Source organism: Monodon monoceros, unplaced genomic scaffold (genome assembly GCF_005190385.1).
Source record: "Monodon monoceros isolate NGI ecotype Baffin Bay Population unplaced genomic scaffold, NGI_Narwhal_1 Contig6893_ctg1, whole genome shotgun sequence".
NCBI lineage: Eukaryota > Metazoa > Chordata > Mammalia > Artiodactyla > Monodontidae > Monodon > Monodon monoceros.
Window position 1 is genome coordinate 16,321 of NW_021702559.1, and position 16,684 is coordinate 33,004.

Here is a 16,684-nt window from a genome sequence, read left to right on the forward strand (position 1 = left end):
TTCCTTTGCTTTTGTTTTCTCTGTGTATTTATTTTCCTTACCCGACCCCCTTCTTTCACAGCAAAGTTTCATTTCTCTGCCAGAACTTCAGCAGCTTCCAAAGTAGTTCTTCAATTGATTCTCCATCCCCTTGTAGCAGCACTGCAGTTTCTTTTATCCGAGTGATGACAGGCTTTCTGGTGTGAGCCTTCTTCCCATCTCAGTTTACGGTTGTCTCTATTTTGTCAGTCCTAGCAGTGCTCACTGAGTCCAGGAGACATTGCCTAGGTATTGGTTTGTAGCAAATATAGGAGATGATGGCCTCTGTCTTAATCGTGGATGAAGGTAGTGATTTTTTTAAAAATTTGCTTAATCATGGTGGGAGACAGAGGGTTCCATGCCCTCAGGGAAAGCTAGCCATCATCTGTGATTTGGTACACAGAGCAGTGGGGCCAGTTTGCAACAGGTGCCAAGGCCTGCTGTCCATATAATTTTCATATATAGTCTGAGGTACGGGTCTAACTTCATTCTTTTGTATGAGTACATCCAGTTGTCCCAGCACCATTTGTTGAAAAGTTTCTTTCGCCTTTAAGTGGTCTTGGGACTTCTGTCAAAAATATGTTGACTGTAGATGTATCGGTTTACTTATGGAGTCTTAATCTATTTCACTGATATATGTCTATCCTTATGCCAGTATCACACTGTCTTGATGAGTGCTGCTTTGTCAAATGTTTTGAAATTGTGAAGTGTGAATCCTTCAACTTTTTTTTGGGGGGGGGGGCTGTGCTGTGCAGCTTGTGGGATCTTATTTCTCTGACCAGGGATTGAACCCAGGCCATGGCAGTGAAAGTGCCAAGTCCTAACCACTGGACCGCCAGGGAATTCCCTCAGCTTATTTTTATTCTTCAAGTTTCTTTTGCCTTGTACTGGAACTCTTGAATTTTCAGTGAATTTTATTATCAGCTTGTCAATTTCTGCAAAGGAACCAACTGGGTTTTTGAAAGGGATTGTGTTGAATCTGAATATCAATTTGGGGAATATCTGTTAGATGTGGGTTTAAATAAAAGAGTGTAAATTAAAGGTTTTGACTAATGTCTGGAATCATTAACAAAACGTGGGAAGATAGGAAATGAAGATAGTAAGAAGGTGCGTTTTTGACACTGAGTTTATGCTACTGTGGAACACCAGGTGAAATGTTCAGTAGGCAATCAGAGCTTGTGTTAGATGTGGAGGAGAGAACAAGGAACTGTGAGAGCAGCATTAGAAAATGAGACTTCTGAGAGACGGAAAGGAGAACCTCTGAGACCTGAACGCCTACAGTGTCCGTGATGAGAGGGCAGGTGAAGAAAGAGAAGCCAGGGAATGAGGGGCAGAGAGGTGAGGGGGAGGCCAGGCAGGCTGCTGCTGGGGAAGCCATGGGAGAGAAGGTGGTCAGAAGTGTAGCTTCCTTCCGAGAGTGGGAGAGAGAGGGCTGGAAGGAACCGCCAGTTCGGTTTGAACAGGGACCTTCTTGCCTCCAGGAAAAGTTCACAGCTCACAAAGGATAATGCCTTTATGGAACAGGGATGAGGGTCCGTGTGTGTGGGTTCTCCTGAATCCACTTGCTGGGATACAGATCTCATTGGAGCCAAGAGCAGGGCTGGTCCCACTCAGAGCTTTCTTTCCTCCCTCAGCTCAGCATGCTTCCCCAGTGCCTGCCCTTCCCCAAGTGGGGAACGTAGGAGACCAAGCAGCGGCAACTGTGCTCCGGATGGTCAGGCCCCAGGTGAGCTTCCTGAGTTCCAAGTCTGTGGCCCAGGAATAGCTAGAGCTCATCTCCGGGCCTCTGGCCCATTCTGAGTCTGCTCCTGTGGCTTCCCCTGGAGCTGGTCCTGTCCTAGATTTGTCCTTTTTTTTTTTTTGGCTGCACCCCACGGCTTGTGGGATCTTATAATAGTTCCCCAACCAGGGATTGAACCCGGGCCCATGACAGTGAAAGCACTGAGTCTTAACCACTGGACCACCAGGGAATTCCCCCTTTTAATCTGTCTTTCCCAGATTCCCTCCCCCCCACCCCCCGCCCATTTTACCACCAGATTCCCCGACCCTGTCCTCTTGGTGCCCCTAATGACTGCTTTCCAGGCTGGGAATGTCCCTGAGCAGTAGAAGCTTGTCATTCCAGGAGGCTGCAGAGTTCGAGTTCCTGTCTGTGGACTATACTCAGAAGAAGTGGAAAGGTACAGCACTCAGCCAGAAAGCAGCCCTGTACCGGAACATCGTGCCAGAAAATTGCTGCAGCCTGGCTTCATTGGGTAATGACTCTGTTACCCAGTAACTTAGAGTCAGCCTTCTTTACATATTCTTTGCTATATTCTTTTTCTTTTTTTAACTTTTTATTATGAAAATATAAAGAGACAAAGTGGAGAGAATAGTATAATGAACCCCTCTACATCATCATCCACTTTAACAGTTATTAACATTCTTTTTACTTTCTTATTAATTGAACTGGGCTGGTTTAGTTAGAGTTTGTTGTTGGAAGGAATAGAAAGCCACTCAGTTGTAAGCAATGAGCTAAGTTACTTACAATAAGGCTAAAGGAATGGAAACCTAGAACAAACTGACCAGCTAGACCAGACTTCGGGAAACAAAGCCTTGTAGGGACTTGGGAGCCTGGGAGCCACAGCAGCAAAAGTGAAAGGATTTTTACACCAGTGTCGTAAGACAGCTGTGCTCTGTGTATCTGTTTTCTCCTCCCTCTGATACCCATTCTCTTCACTCTGAATCTTTTGTCAGAGCTCCTTTTTAGTCATACTTTCTGTTTCCTCACACGTTCTGCTTGCTTTGGCTCCCGATGGCTTGCCTTCTCTCCATGCATCATTTCAGCTTGGGCTTCTACTTGTAATTTCCTTCATCTTGTCCTACCTTCAGTTCAGAATTTATGTAGAGAGGAGCTCCAAGGGTGGTTCAGCCATTAAATAACATCTTTGTTTGAGCAGAACTTTGGTCCTTGCTGCACAGAGGTGGATGATTAATCTACATATAAGCCACACTTGGGTCTAGTGCTTGGCCCTGTTCCAGTCACCTGTTGTCCATCATGGGATGAGCTGGGTTGTTTGACACAAAGCATGGTTGCCTCAGCTTCTCCTTCAGAAAGACTGGGGCAGGGCTGCTTCATGGAAGGAGCTGTTGTCAGGGCAGGTTCTGGGCTTGACCGGTCTAGGACAGTAGCCTACTCTGGAGAGGGTGGGCTTAGAAGTGAGAGATTCAGACATCTACAACTTGCACACACTAAATTAGCATGAAGGTTTATAGCCCTGATGTAGATGTCATTGAAAGGAACCAACATTTTTAGGTTAAGCTATAACCATAATTGCTCTGCATTCTCCCAGTTTTTGTACTGAAAAATCCTAGAATTTAAAAGCAAATATTCAACTGCTCACTTTCCTTATGATTCCTGATTATCAAGATACCAAAAACATGTTTGATTTATATTTCAAGTTATTGATGCCATTCTTAGTTTTTTGGGGTTTTTTTTTTTGATGTGGACTATTTTTGAAGTCTTTATTGAATTTATTACAGTATTGCTTCTGTTTTATGATTTGGTTTTTTGTCCTGGAGGCATGTGGGATCTTAGCTCCCCAACCAGGGATCAAGCACGCACCCCCTGCATTGGAAGGCGAAGTCTTAAGCACTGGACTGCCAGGAAAGTCCCCATTAGTTTTATTTATTTACTTATTTATTTATTTATTTTAGTCGGTGTTGGGTCTTAGTTGCTGCGAGCGGGCTTTCTCTAGTTGCGGCTTGTGGGGGCTACTCTTTGTTGTGGTGCACGGGCTTCTCATTGTGATGACTTCTCTTGTTACAGAGCACGGGATCTAGGTGCACAGGCTTCAGTAGTTGTGGCACGTGGGCTTCAGTAGTTGTGGTGCACGGGCTTAGCTGCTCCATGGCATGTGGGATCTTCCCGGACCAGGGCTCGAACCCGTGTCCCCTGCATTGTCAGGTGGATTCTTAACCACTGCGCCACCAGGGAAGCCCCATTCCTAGTTTTTATAGGAGTGCAGTATTGTACTTACCAGTCAGTGCTCCAGGGACTAGGGGGTGCCCAATTTTATAGCTTTGCTTTCCCCTTCAATACTTTTCCCCAGTATTTCTCTACCCATGGATTCTCCAAATCTTGTCACTGTCCTGTTACACCAGAATCACTCCTTTATATGCACTTTTCCCTAATCATATCCTCATAATATAAATTTCCCTTCTACTCTCAGGTTTGCCCACATTGTTTCTCATATTTGATTTGAGGTATTTGCCACCACTTTCTCTCCCCAACATCTTTGCTGAGAAGTGTGGAGCCATACAATGTCATGGTTGGAAAGGACCTTAGAGTTCATCATTTTACTAAGGAGATGTCGCATCTAAGTGACTTCTGGAAGATCACACCATGCTTTACAGTCTGGTCTCTTGCCTTTCAACTGGCCTGTTCACCTGGCTGTGCTGGCTCAGCATCCCTCTGTCCTGATAGCTCTTCTTCTGCCTTCCTCCACTGACCAGCTTCCCCTCATTGTTTTTCTGTCCATGAAGAGAAATTTGAGCTGTTTTCTCATTTTCTCTCCTGTTCTCAATGTGTCTCCTCATTCCTTACCCATAATACGAATTTTCTTTTAGGTACATAGGCTCCTGATAGTTCATTTCCTCAGTAGGGTAAGAGTGAGTAACAGTTGTTTTCTTCTTTCTTTTGGCAGCAGGTGAGAACAGGATGGAGAGTTCAGAGTTGCCTCCACAGCAGGAAATTTCTGAAGAAACAGAGTCATCTGATAGGACCTCAGGAGTACTCTATGGAGTGATTCCTGGAGGACCAGAAGCTGGAGATGCCTGTGAAGAGGCTTTAGAGAAGCTAGAAGTTCAACCCTCAGGCGAACAGGGGAGCAGACTGAAGAGTGATTTCTTGGAAATAACACAGGAGGATAAAAATGAATGCACAAAAGATGAATGTGATGTATATAAGGAACTTGAGGAACATCCAGATCTGTCCTCAAGTCCTGCAGAACATCAGGAAATTCTGAAGGGACAGAAATTCTATCACTGTGATGAATGTGGCAAAGCTTTTAATCGGAGTTCTCACCTCATTGGGCATCAGAGAATCCACACTGGAGAGAAACCCTATGAGTGCAATGAGTGTGGCAAGACCTTCAGGCAGACCTCTCAGCTCATAGTCCATCTCAGAATCCACACAGGGGAAAAGCCCTATGAATGCAGTGATTGTGGAAAGACCTATTGCCATAGCTCCCATCTCATTCAACAACAGAGACTCCATAATGGGGAGAAATCATATAAATGTAATGAATGTGCAAAAGCTTTCACTCAGAGTTCTCAACTCATTGACCACCAGAGAACCCATACTGGGGAGAAACCCTATGAATGCAATGAGTGTGGGGAGGCCTTCATTCGGAGTAAAAGCCTTGTCCACCATCAGGTACTTCACAGTGGAGAGAAACCTTACAAGTGTAATGAGTGTGGGAAAGCTTTCTGTTCCAACAGAAATCTTATTGACCATCAGAGAATCCACACTGGGGAGAAGCCTTATGAGTGTAATGAATGTGGCAAGGCCTTCAGTCGAAGTAAATGTCTTATTCGACATCAGAGCCTCCACACTGGGGAAAAACCATTCAAATGCAGTGAGTGTAGGAAAGCCTTTAATCAGATCTCTCAACTTGCTGACCATGAGCGAATTCATACTGGAGAAAAACCCTTTGAATGTAATGAGTGTGGTAAGGCATTCAGTCTGAGTAAATGTCTCATTCGACATCAGAGACTTCACACGGGTGAAAAGCCCTATAAATGCAATGAGTGTGGAAAATCCTTCAATCAAAACTCATACCTCATTATTCATCAGAGAATTCACACTGGTGAGAAACCTTATGAGTGTAATGAATGTGGGAAGGTCTTCAGTCATAATTCTAGCCTTATGGTACATCAGAGAACCCATACTGGGGAGAAACCATATAAATGCAAAGATTGTGAGAAAGCTTTTCGTGACAGCTCACAACTCACTGTGCACCAAAGAGTTCATACTGGAGAGAAACCCTATGAATGTATTGAATGTGGGAAAGCCTTCAGTCAACGTTCTACTTTCAATCACCACCAGCGAACTCACACTGGAGAAAAGCAGTCAGGTCTGGCTCGGTCTGTTTTTTAAGATGTGATTCTCTAAGACAGCAAGGAACTCTGAGTTGAGGTTTCTATAGAAGAAGTATGCTCACCCTGGTCTCCTCTTGGAACCACTAATCAAAGTGGATCATTCCCTAAATGCTCTCTGGTGGTCAGGAAGGTGGGAGAGTGGGAGTAACAGTACCATCCTTCCCTACTAAGGACTACACATTTCATGTGCTTGTAGGTTTCCTTTTATTCACCTTTTTTTTTTGGCCACGCCATGCGGCTTGCGGGGGAGCTTTCCCGACCAGGGATCAAACCCACACCCTCAGCAGTGAAAGCAAGGAGTCCTAACCAGTGGACCACCAGTGAATTCCCTTCTTTCACTTTTTAAAAAAATTAAAATCTATCTTGTTTCTTAATTATTTGTCCCACAATTATATTCTTAAGGAAAGAGATATTTCCTTATTCTATTCCACCTCCTCCATTTTATCATTTATATAAAGTCATTCTCCAAGACTCTGAGTCATACTTTCTACCTCTTGAATGTGGCCCTTTTAAAACTACTTTAATCTAGACTCTCATCACTTGTGTTCTCTACCTAGAAAAGATTTTCTTCCTGTTGACCAATCTGTGTCCCTTGAACCTTTAAGATCTAGGTCATCTCTGAAGGACTTTCTTCTTAAAATGCTCCTTTTTTCCTCCTAACCTGTTGATTGACCTCAGTGTTTTGAATTAACCTGTGCTGTAAGAGGCTAATTTGCAGTTGTTATATAATTGCCTTGTCAATTCTCAACCTAATGCCCCTTTGTGTCCTTTTATACTAACTTCATGTAGGCTTTCAAGTTGGGTATAGTATCTATTTCTTTTAGCATATAGATAATACTTTGCATATTCTAGTTGTTAAATAGCTTTTAAAAACTCGCCTCTCCAACTGAACCATGCTTAAAGTGGGCATGAACTCCCCTTTCACCACCAGACCTAAAATTTCTAAAGATGGGTATCATAGGATATCAAATACAAAGGCCTCATTCATATCTTCTCCTTGTGTCCTTTAGAGTCTTACTACTGTTACCTCAGCCTCAGAGAGTTAATGGATTTGTGTTTGAGTGTGTGCAGGTGTGTGTGTATATGTATGTATCTAGGTATTGGAGGCAGCTGTCATGTTCCAGTGATAATGTACTTTGCCATGAACACAGACTCCGGTTCTGTACTAGCTTTCTCCACCCTGCTGTCTAAGTACAAGAACAGCATCAAAGTTTACTGCAAAGAAGACTCAACTTCCATGGCAATTTCAGTTCCTAGCATTCTTGGATGATTGGAATGAACAGTAATGAAGTTTGTGACAAGATAATAGAGTCACACCATTCTGATTTCCTTACCAACTAGTTCTAGATGCCTGCAACTGTCATCTGATTTTTAGGTGAGAGGTGTACGCTTAATTATTGTGATTATCTTCTGGGCCAACTTTCATACCTCAAAGGCATAAGAAAATCTCTTCAGGGGATTTCCTCTTCTACAGTCATGTATCAGACACAAGTTTTTCTTTCCATCCTTGTAGTAGGGCCTCAATGCTAGGGGATCTTTGCCCCTGGTAGCTACCCTCTTCCTCTTAGCAATATGACAGGATCAGCAGTGTGGCAGAGGAGGAGGAGGTTAGAGGGGCAATGTCAGGCACATAACCTAGAGGAGAGAGATTTTTGTGAGCTGTGATTTATGTCTCCGAGACAGTGGAGAAGAAGGGGAAGAGAGTTGAGTCTCAAGAAAGTAAGAATTAGGGGCTTCCCCGGTGGTGCAGTGGTTGAGAGTCCGCCTGCCAATGCAGGGGACACGGATTTGTGCCCCGGTCCAGGAAGATCCCACATGCCGTAGAGCGGCTGGGCCCGTGAGCCTGGCCGCTGAGCCTGCGCGTCCGGAGCCTGTGCTCCGCAACGGGAGAGGCCACAACAGTGAGAGGCCCATGTACCGCAAAAAAAAAAAAAAAAGAATTAGATATGATTCTGGGTGAGGCGTCTCAGAAAATGTTAGAGTGTTTATTAGGAGCCTAAAAAATTACTGAACCGAGGACAGAACTGGAAATTTGCCATTTGTGAATATTTTCAATTTCTGTTATAGCTATATTTTTGGTGTTTATTTTCATTTTTTTTAAACCGATAGGACTTTCTTTTTTAAAATATTTTACTTTGGAAGCTCCCAGATTCCAGGGGAGAGCCTAACCCCATATGAACACACGGGTCCAGCCCTCTACTCTGATTTCAACATGACTGGTTACGTCTTTAGTAGAGAACCCTCTGTCGAGTATTGTAATTTTTTATCTTCTGGTTCTGCTCATACTGTACCACACTAAGTCTCTGGAGGGAGGGGTCCAGCACTGTTCATAACCCTGTTAGCTGACCACCACCCGTCCAGGTTAGGTGCTAAGTAGCAGTGAATATCCTTACTTGCTAGAAAAGCACTCAGGCTCTTGGTTGGAGGAAAAGAGGCTACGTTTAAAAGCCACACCTCAATTTCTACTGGTTATTGCTAGTGTTTTAATAATTAATGATTTAAAAAAATTTTTACTTGGATCCAATTACCTTGCTAGATTAGTTTTGCTTTGAAGAGTTTTTCAGTTTCATTTCCTAGCTTTTCTAGGTATACAATAAGTAACGATTGGTGTTCTCTTAATTCTAATCTGTATGCCACTTACGTCGTGCATGAGCACAAACATTTTTAAAATGTTGAATAGTGAATAACAGGCGTTCAGTGTCTTGTTCCTAACTTTCAGGAGAAAGGTTTTTTAGGATTTCACAGTTTTATATGGCGTTCACCCTCATTGTTTGTGATAAATATTCTACTCTGTTTGGGAAGTTTTCTTCTATTCCTATTTTTAGAAGAAGCAATATGTTATAGTGATAAAGAGCACAGATTTTGTGCCTGGAAGCCTAGGTTCAAATCCTGCCTCCACCACTTTCTTTAGGTGTGTGATCCTGGGCAAGTTGCTTTGCTTCCTTTTGTCTTCCATATGTAAAATGGAGCTACCTCATAGGGCCTTGAGGATAAAATCAGTTCGTAAGTGTAACGCACTTGAAACAATACTTGGCATGTAGTATACCCTATAGCAAATTATTATACTTAAGTTTTTATTAGGAATGGATGCTAAGTTCTGTCAGACTTTTAAAAATCTATTGGTGTAATGTTATCGTTTTATCATTCTTTTCAGAATCGATTTTGCTGACAAGTTTCCAAATGAAATTTCCTTGTGTTCCTGGAATAAAATCCATTTTTTTGTGGTGATTTTATTTTAACTTTTAAGTACAGAAGTAGATCCTATTTGCTTTGCAAAATGAATTTGGAAGTTTTATTTTATTCTCTTATTACCTGGAAGAGTTTGCATAATGAGGGGATTATTCTTTGAAGCATAAAAATAACTGGGCCTGATCCCTTTTTGGGAGGAAGGGGATTGGGAGGGACATATCTTTAGCAGCTGTCTTAGTTTGGGTTGCTATAACAAAATACCATAGAGTGGGTGGCTTAAACAACAGACATTTATTCCTTACAGTTCTGGAGGCTGGGAAGTCCAAGATCAAGTTGCCAACATGGTCAGGTTCTGGTAAGGATCCTTTGAGTCTTGGCTGCCATCACCTTCTTGCTATAGCCTCACATTGTAAAGAAAGAGAGCAGCTCTCTGTCTCTTCCTCTTCTAATAAGGACATTACTTTCATCATGAATGCCCTACCCACATAAACTAATCTAACCCCAGTTACTTCCCAAAGGCCCAACTCTACCTACCATCACCCTGGGGATTAGGGCTTCAATATATGAATTTCAAGGAAACAAACATTTAGTCCATAAATTCTGAGTCCGGCTTCCCCAAATTCATGTCCTTCTCATTTGCAAAATAAGTTAATTCCATCCCAACAGCCCCAAAGTCTTAAGTCAGCACTCCTAGTGGAAAGGCTGAAGTCCACAAATTCTCATCTAAATCAGATATGGGTGAGATTTGAGCTACGATTCATCCTGAGGCAGAGTTCCTCTCCGGCTGTGAACCTGTGAAACCAGACAGGTTATGTGCTTCTCAAATACAGTACTGGGGACTTTCCTGGTGGCGCAGTGTTTGGGAGTCCGCCTGCCAATGCAAGGGACGCGGGGTTCGTGCCCCAGTCCGGGAGGATCCCACATGCTGCGGAGCGGCTGGACCCGTGGGCCATGGCCGCTGGGCCTGCGCGTCCAGAGCCTGTGCTCCACAACGGGAGAGGCCACAACAGTGAGAGGCCCGCGTACCGCAAAAAAAAAACACAAAAAAACAAAATACAGTGCTGGGACAGTTACAGGATCAACATTGTATGTTGAAAAAACCTGCAGTTCTTCCCTCCTGTGTCACCTTCACTACTCAGAACGTTTCAGTTCTTACACTTGAGGTCACCAGATGTGTGGGTGGCTTCCCCCACACTAATTCTCTGCAACACCAGCGGGGTGTCCTACTATTTAACTCAATTCTGACACAATGTGGAAATAGATCGCACAGCTTAAGGGCTTAGTCTCATAAGACTCACACACACCTTATCCCCCCACCCCACCCCCACCAACTTTAGATACTAGTTCCAAGCCCAAGTTATCACCTGTGTTACTGACCAACCAGCTATAGATGAGAGGTTCCAACAGCCCCCTCTTTGGGTTTAGTTTGCTAGAGTGGCTCACAAAACTCAGGAAAACAGTTTCCTTACATTTACCGGTTTATTATAAAGGAATATGATAAAGGATACATATGAATAGCCAGATGAAGAGATACATAGGGGAAGGTCTGGGAAGGTCTTGAGCGCAAGAGCTTCTGTCCCTGTGGAGTCAGGATGTGTCACCCACTGGGGAGCTCTCTGAACCTGGTTCTATTGGGATTATTATGGAGGCTTCGTCGTGTAGGCATGGTCAATCATTAAGTCCATTCCCAGCCCTTCTCTCTTATCAGGAGAACGGGACTGGGGGAAGGGGGCTGAAAATTCCGAGCTCTGAATCATGGCGTGGTCTTTCTGGTGACCAGCTCTAATCCAGGAGCTCACCCAGAGTTGCTTTATTAGAATAAAAGATGCTCCTATCACTTAGGAAATTACAAAGGTTTCAGGACTCCTGTGTCAAGAACCAGGGTCAAAGACCGAATATTAGAACAAAAGATGCTCCTAGAGCTCTTATGACTTAGAAAATTACAAGGGTTTCAGGGGCTCTGTGCCAGGAACTGGGGGCAGAGATCATTGTAATCTCACACATTCCAATTCCAAAAAGGAGAAATCAGAAGGAAGAAAGTGTGCTAGGGCCTGAGCAAGTCCAAAACTTAGCAAAGCAAGTTACATGAGATCTTAAGGCTCAAGAATAACTTTTTGGTCGGTCCTCTGCCCTCCAGGACCACTGGGGTGATGGTCCCACCTTCTGGATGCTCTGGGGAGCATCCAGAGCTCAGATGGAGTCAGAGCTCCAGGGGAGTCTATCCCAAGGCTCTGGGTGGTTCTGCCCCCATGGCTTCTGTGGAAGCTGTCTGGTCTGTTTGAAACCGAGGTGGTAAACCCTGATCATCTCTGAATCACCTTCAGGGTTATTCTTCCTTTGTCTTGAAGAATAAGCTCACTTTTGCAATCTGTCTTCATTTCTCGTTTTAGGACTTCAGATGCAGTCAAAATTGGAGGTTAGGGCTTCAACATGTTAATTTAGCAGGGACACAATTTAGTCCATAGCAATACCTCAATTCCCCTGCAGTACACCGCCAGTGGTAGGCCTAGATCTGCAGCAAGCCCAGTTATCCCCAGAACTACTTTTCATCCACTGTGTTGACGTCCTCATTGCTGGCCTGACCAAGAAACAACTTGACCAGTCTGTACATAAGGTTGTAGATCTTATGACATGCAGAAAGGGCCGACAACACTGATGAGATGCAGGGACCTGCTCTAAAGTGCAGTTTCTGGGAGCCACCTGGGCCAGTAATCAGAGGAGTATTCCTGATAAAGTCAGCCGAAAACTGCTGTCCTTGGCAGCCCCCACCAACAAGAAAGAGCCTCCATAACTGGTAGGCCTTCTTGGCTATCAGAGGCAACATGTATCACATCTGGGTATTCTTCTGGTCCCTTATGTCGTGGTTACTCACAAGACAGACATCCTTGGATGGGATCCCCAACAGCAGCAGACTCTAGAGGCTGTGCAAGATGCATTGGCATGGACCCCGTCACTGGGACCAATGGTGCTTGCCAGCCCTCTGGAGCTCCACATCTTGGCGATTTACTTGTGAGGATTGGAGCCTATGGCAACAAGAGACTGCTACTTGGGTACATAGGCCCCTTGGGTTTTGGAATGGTGAATACTGAAGATAGCTGCCAGATACACCCCCTTCAAATGGCAACTCCTAGCTGGCTTTTGGCCCTAATGGAAACAGAGCTCCTGACCACCAAAGCCCTGTATGTGACCTTAAGACCTGAGCTGTCCATCCTCAAGTGAGTACTCACTTATGCTACTAATAAAATAGGACAGGCTCAGCAAAGTGCTATCATTAAATGGAAATATTACATCCAAGATCAAGCCTGAGTGGGATTCCAGGGGGTCAGCCAACTCCATGAAGTAGCTGTCTTTCCAGAAAAGGCTGAACAGGCTGTAGGCTCTCGCCACTCCCTTAGTGAAGTGCAGCCCATGGTTCAAAGATGTTCCAGCTGATGGTATAGTTTGTGTTTGCACTTTTTTTTTAATGAGTTGGTCACTCAGATGCAGCCAGAAGAGGAGACAGAGGAGAGGCACAGGAGAAAAAAAGACCCAAACTTTATTATACTCACTGATCCTAGAGACAGGAGGCATGGCACTCCACGCTGGACCACATGGGTAAGCCACCAGGGTGGTGAAGAGTCAGGGGTCAGGAGTGAGGGGAAGGTTTAGGTCATGGTCTTTACAGGGATTTTCAAGGGAAAGGCAAGGCCGTATTTGATGGGTTTGGGGCTGAAGGGGTGGTTCCTAGTTGCCTAGCACCTGGCCCTGGGATGATAAAGGCAGACGAATATTGTCTCCTGGGGTGTATGGGCCAGTAGAGGTGGTGAGGCTCTGGACTGGTTAGTTTGCATATCAAAGACATGCCTCTGGCTGGGACATTTGCTATCTCTAAGAATTGGCTAGCCCTAGGAAGGGCAGTCTCCCCAGCCAGAATGTTTTTTTTCAAAAACATGCCTCTGGCTGGGACATTTGCTATCTCTAAGAATTGGCTAGCCCTAGGAAGGGCAGTCTCCCCAGCCAGAATGTTTTTTTTGGGGGGATGTCAAACATCATAGCATACAGAAAATTTAAAAAATATTTAAGTAAATAAGTCCTCTGAAGTTTTGGCATCATGTTAACGGAAGTTTGGGGTGATGATAATGGAGATGTTTAGAGAGTAGGGCAAAGTTGCCCTAAACAGCATAGAAAAGATTTTATTACGAGAGTAAAATAGAGGAACATTCTGTTCTAGAATGTAGAATTATAAGGAATCTCTGCAGGCCAGCCCATAAATAAGTTTCCCATTTTTTATGGCATTAGCCAAGAAAAATAGATTTGAAATTTTGGGAGTCTAAGAGCCTCAAGGTTAAGAAAAACAACCAATCACAAACAAGTCACTGGGTTTTCCCAAATAAATGCAACCACTTCAGCTATAGCCAATCAAGCAATTTCCTTGCTTTTCTTCCTTGTCCTCTCTATAAAAACCTTGCATCTAGCTCCTGTTGGTGGAGTGGTCCTAACTACTTCCAGGTTGGTGCTGATTTGAATTGATGTTTGCTCAAATAAACTCTTAAAAATTTTAACGTCTCAATTTATCTTTTAACAGTACCAACTGTTGGTGATGTTAAAGGGACATAGAAATTGTCATGACTCCTAGTGGAAGTCCCTCTCTATCAACTCTTACTTTTGCCTTCCTCTGATCCTAGAACTGGAATAATGCCTTTTGCTGATACAGATGGTTAATGGTCCCTGAGGAATAATGGTCATGAGTCCCCCAGGGGGAGGAGAAACCTCCGGTTCCGGTTGATATGAATGTGCTTCTTCATTAGTGGTCAGATTCTATCTTTGGCTTTGCCTCAATGTTTTACCAAGACTTTTGACCCAGAATCATACTCCTGCCCCTTCCTTGAATAGAAACCAATTATCTCAGTTTCAGAAGGAAGCTGCAAAGAGAAAAGAAACACGGACTTCTTAGAACCACCTAGGCCCAAGATGGTGGAAGATTTGACTTCCAGTAGATCTTGAGCCTCATTATACACTCATTGTAATACATTAGGATGCTAAAAGACACACCCGCCAGCACCGTGACAGTTGACAATTGCCATGACAACAACCGGAAAAACCCATTCAAGGACTGAAAAGGCGTGTTGCATCAGTTCCGTATCCAAACCGCACCCCTGTTCTTAGATAGGTCGTCAATATTCCTCCCACTCTTTCCAATTCCCTACCTTTAACCTCCACCCTCCTATGTATTTGGCGTTTCTGCCCGAACTGGGTTGAGAAGTTGATTTGTGAACTAGGTTTCGGGTTCTCCATTCTTTGGCCATTGAATAAAGCTTGTGCCGTTCCGGTCACAGCATCGGTTTCATAATTGGCTGTGTGAATGTAATCGGGAAAAGAACCTCCCTGGCTGAGACAAAAGGTCGCGGGTCCAGTCAACCAATTTGGTAATACTTTGAATCCCCCTGTACCTCTTTCAGCGGCGCTGAGTACAGCTGCTAATGCCTCTGGATGGTCATCTGCCTGATCCTTCCCGTACGCAAATTACCTACAACATACCTCATAACTGCACTTTATGTTATGGAGTTGCCTGCATCATTTCTTTGGTCTCAAACTTCCTTCTCAGTTCAGAGGTTATTGTGGAGCTTAACAGTAGAACAGCCATCTTAGGCTGGGGAGGTCATTTCAAGATAAGAGAATTGCACCCTCCCCCAGTGGAAAATTACCAGCAGTCACAAGCAGTTGGCGGTCCTGGAAGAGTGAGTAACGACACACCCAGCCCTAACCACCACATGGGTGGAACATTAATCCGAGGGTGACCAGAAGGGACCATAAAAAAAAGTCCAGTTTCTCTCCCCCAGGGGCAGACCTCCTCTTGGTCTCACCCGCTGCTCCCTTGCAGTGTACTCTGTAAATCTCGCTTTCTACCCTTGCTTCTTTTTTTTCTTTTTTTTTACCCTTGCTTCTGACTCGGTAAATTCTTTTACAGCTGGAGTTGCTGGCCCCATCACTTCACCCTGCGGTGGTTATCATTACATACCCCTGCCATCCAACACTTGGAATACAGCAATAAACAAAAACAGATTCCATAGTCTTTCTTCCCCATGTCTATGGCCTGACACAAAGGTAGACAGATCCCTTACCCATTACCAATAGAGTTTCAACTCCCCATGAGAGCCTTCCTGATGCTGTCTCTACCCCTGCATCCAGAGGCATACCATAATCTTTTTGGAGGAAGATAGGGGAGGACTTAGGGGGGTAAGGGATGGGGGAAGTATGTGTGTGAATTCCTGGTAAGGGAAAAGGGGCTGAATTCCATTTTAAATCCTTTTTAGTACTACTTAAAGTATCAGTATTTCTTTGATACAAGTTAGAAAGTAGTTAAAAAATTCACTTACAAACATCACTTTGTAAAAAGAACACATTGATTTCCTGTTTTTTTCCCCACAAAGAGGGGCTCAGGGTTTGTGACCAGAAGGAGTGAAAATCCCACCAGGACAATTTTCTTTCTGTCACTTGGCTACAGCTGATTCTCAGTTGTACATTCTGATCTTTCTTCGGCCACAGTCCAGACCCCCATCCTCACTCACGATACCCAAACTTATCTCTTCACATTTCAAAATAGGAGGTAAAGGAAATTCCCTGGCAGTCCAGTGGTTAGGACTCCAAGCTTCCACTGTTGCGAGCCTGGGTTCCATCCCTGGTCAGGGAATTAAGAACCCCACAAGTCTCGTGGTGCAGCCAAAAATAAAAAAATAAACAAAATAGAAGGTAAAAATTAAGGGGGAACCTTTCCCCCTTCTTTTTCAAAGTCAGAAAGCTGATGTATTTTAAATTTGAAAACACGCAGATGAACAAAATCCTTCAGTCTGTGGCTTTTGCACACTGCAGGGAATCAGGGTAAAAGGAAGGATCCTGCACTCCCGGGTTGTCAACTTTGGCTGCATGTTGGGATCACCTGGGGAGTTAAAGAAGTAGGAACCCTTGGGCCCCACCCACAAAGCTTTGTGCTTAGCTGATTGTAAGGTCGGATCTTAACAAACGGCACCGCGAAACAGAGGAAAGCTTCAAGTGAGCTTTATTAGGGAGCGCTCCCGGGCGAGGTTCACTGGTCCGAGAGAAAGGGGCCAGAGAAGTCTCACCGGGGCGAGGGTTGGGCAAGATTTTATAGGGGAAGAAGGGAAAGGGGTGTGGTGAATCTGGGAGGGCGCAGAGTGTTCCTTATTTGGTGGTCTTTTCGGGTATCCTGGGGGACCGTTAGTCCCGCCCCTCGAAAGGCGGGAAGGCTGGGCCGGGTGCAAAGTCCCCAGGTCAGTTCCTGGAACTGGGTGGTCCGGAATGTGTCCAGGTCAGTTTCTGGAACTGGGGGGTCCGGAGAATT

General features: G+C 44.5%; 1 protein-coding gene across 4 annotated transcripts; it reads left to right on the top strand.

Annotated features, from left to right (window-relative positions):
* The first annotated feature begins 1,187 nt into the window (after positions 1-1,187).
* LOC114891001 (zinc finger protein with KRAB and SCAN domains 7-like) lies at positions 1,188-9,377 on the top strand. 4 transcript variants are annotated; one of them, XM_029215010.1, is made up of 3 exons: positions 1,188-1,744; positions 2,141-2,270; positions 4,701-9,377. In XM_029215010.1, the coding sequence occupies exons 1-3, from the start codon at positions 1,526-1,528 to the stop codon at positions 6,152-6,154; spliced, it is 1,803 nt and encodes a 600-aa protein (XP_029070843.1). In that variant the 5' UTR covers positions 1,188-1,525; the 3' UTR covers positions 6,155-9,377. The 4 variants fall into 4 exon arrangements, with proteins under 4 accessions (XP_029070843.1, XP_029070852.1, XP_029070857.1 ...); XM_029215019.1 differs by having other exon boundaries at positions 4,704-9,377; XM_029215024.1 differs by having other exon boundaries at positions 2,144-2,270.
* The last annotated feature ends 7,307 nt before the right edge of the window (positions 9,378-16,684 follow it).

What these genes read in the sequence shown, in the direction of transcription:
- LOC114891001 (XM_029215010.1), top strand. Translation starts at nt 1,526, where the DNA reads ATGCCTTTATGGAACAGGGATGAGGGTCCGTGTGTGTGGGTTCTCCTG. An exon ending in TCCGGATGGTCAGGCCCCAG is followed by an intron (nt 1,745 to 2,140) that starts GTGAGCTTCCTG and finishes TTGTCATTCCAG; the next exon opens with GAGGCTGCAGAGTTCGAGTT. An exon ending in CTGCAGCCTGGCTTCATTGG is followed by an intron (nt 2,271 to 4,700) that starts GTAATGACTCTG and finishes TTCTTTTGGCAG; the next exon opens with CAGGTGAGAACAGGATGGAG.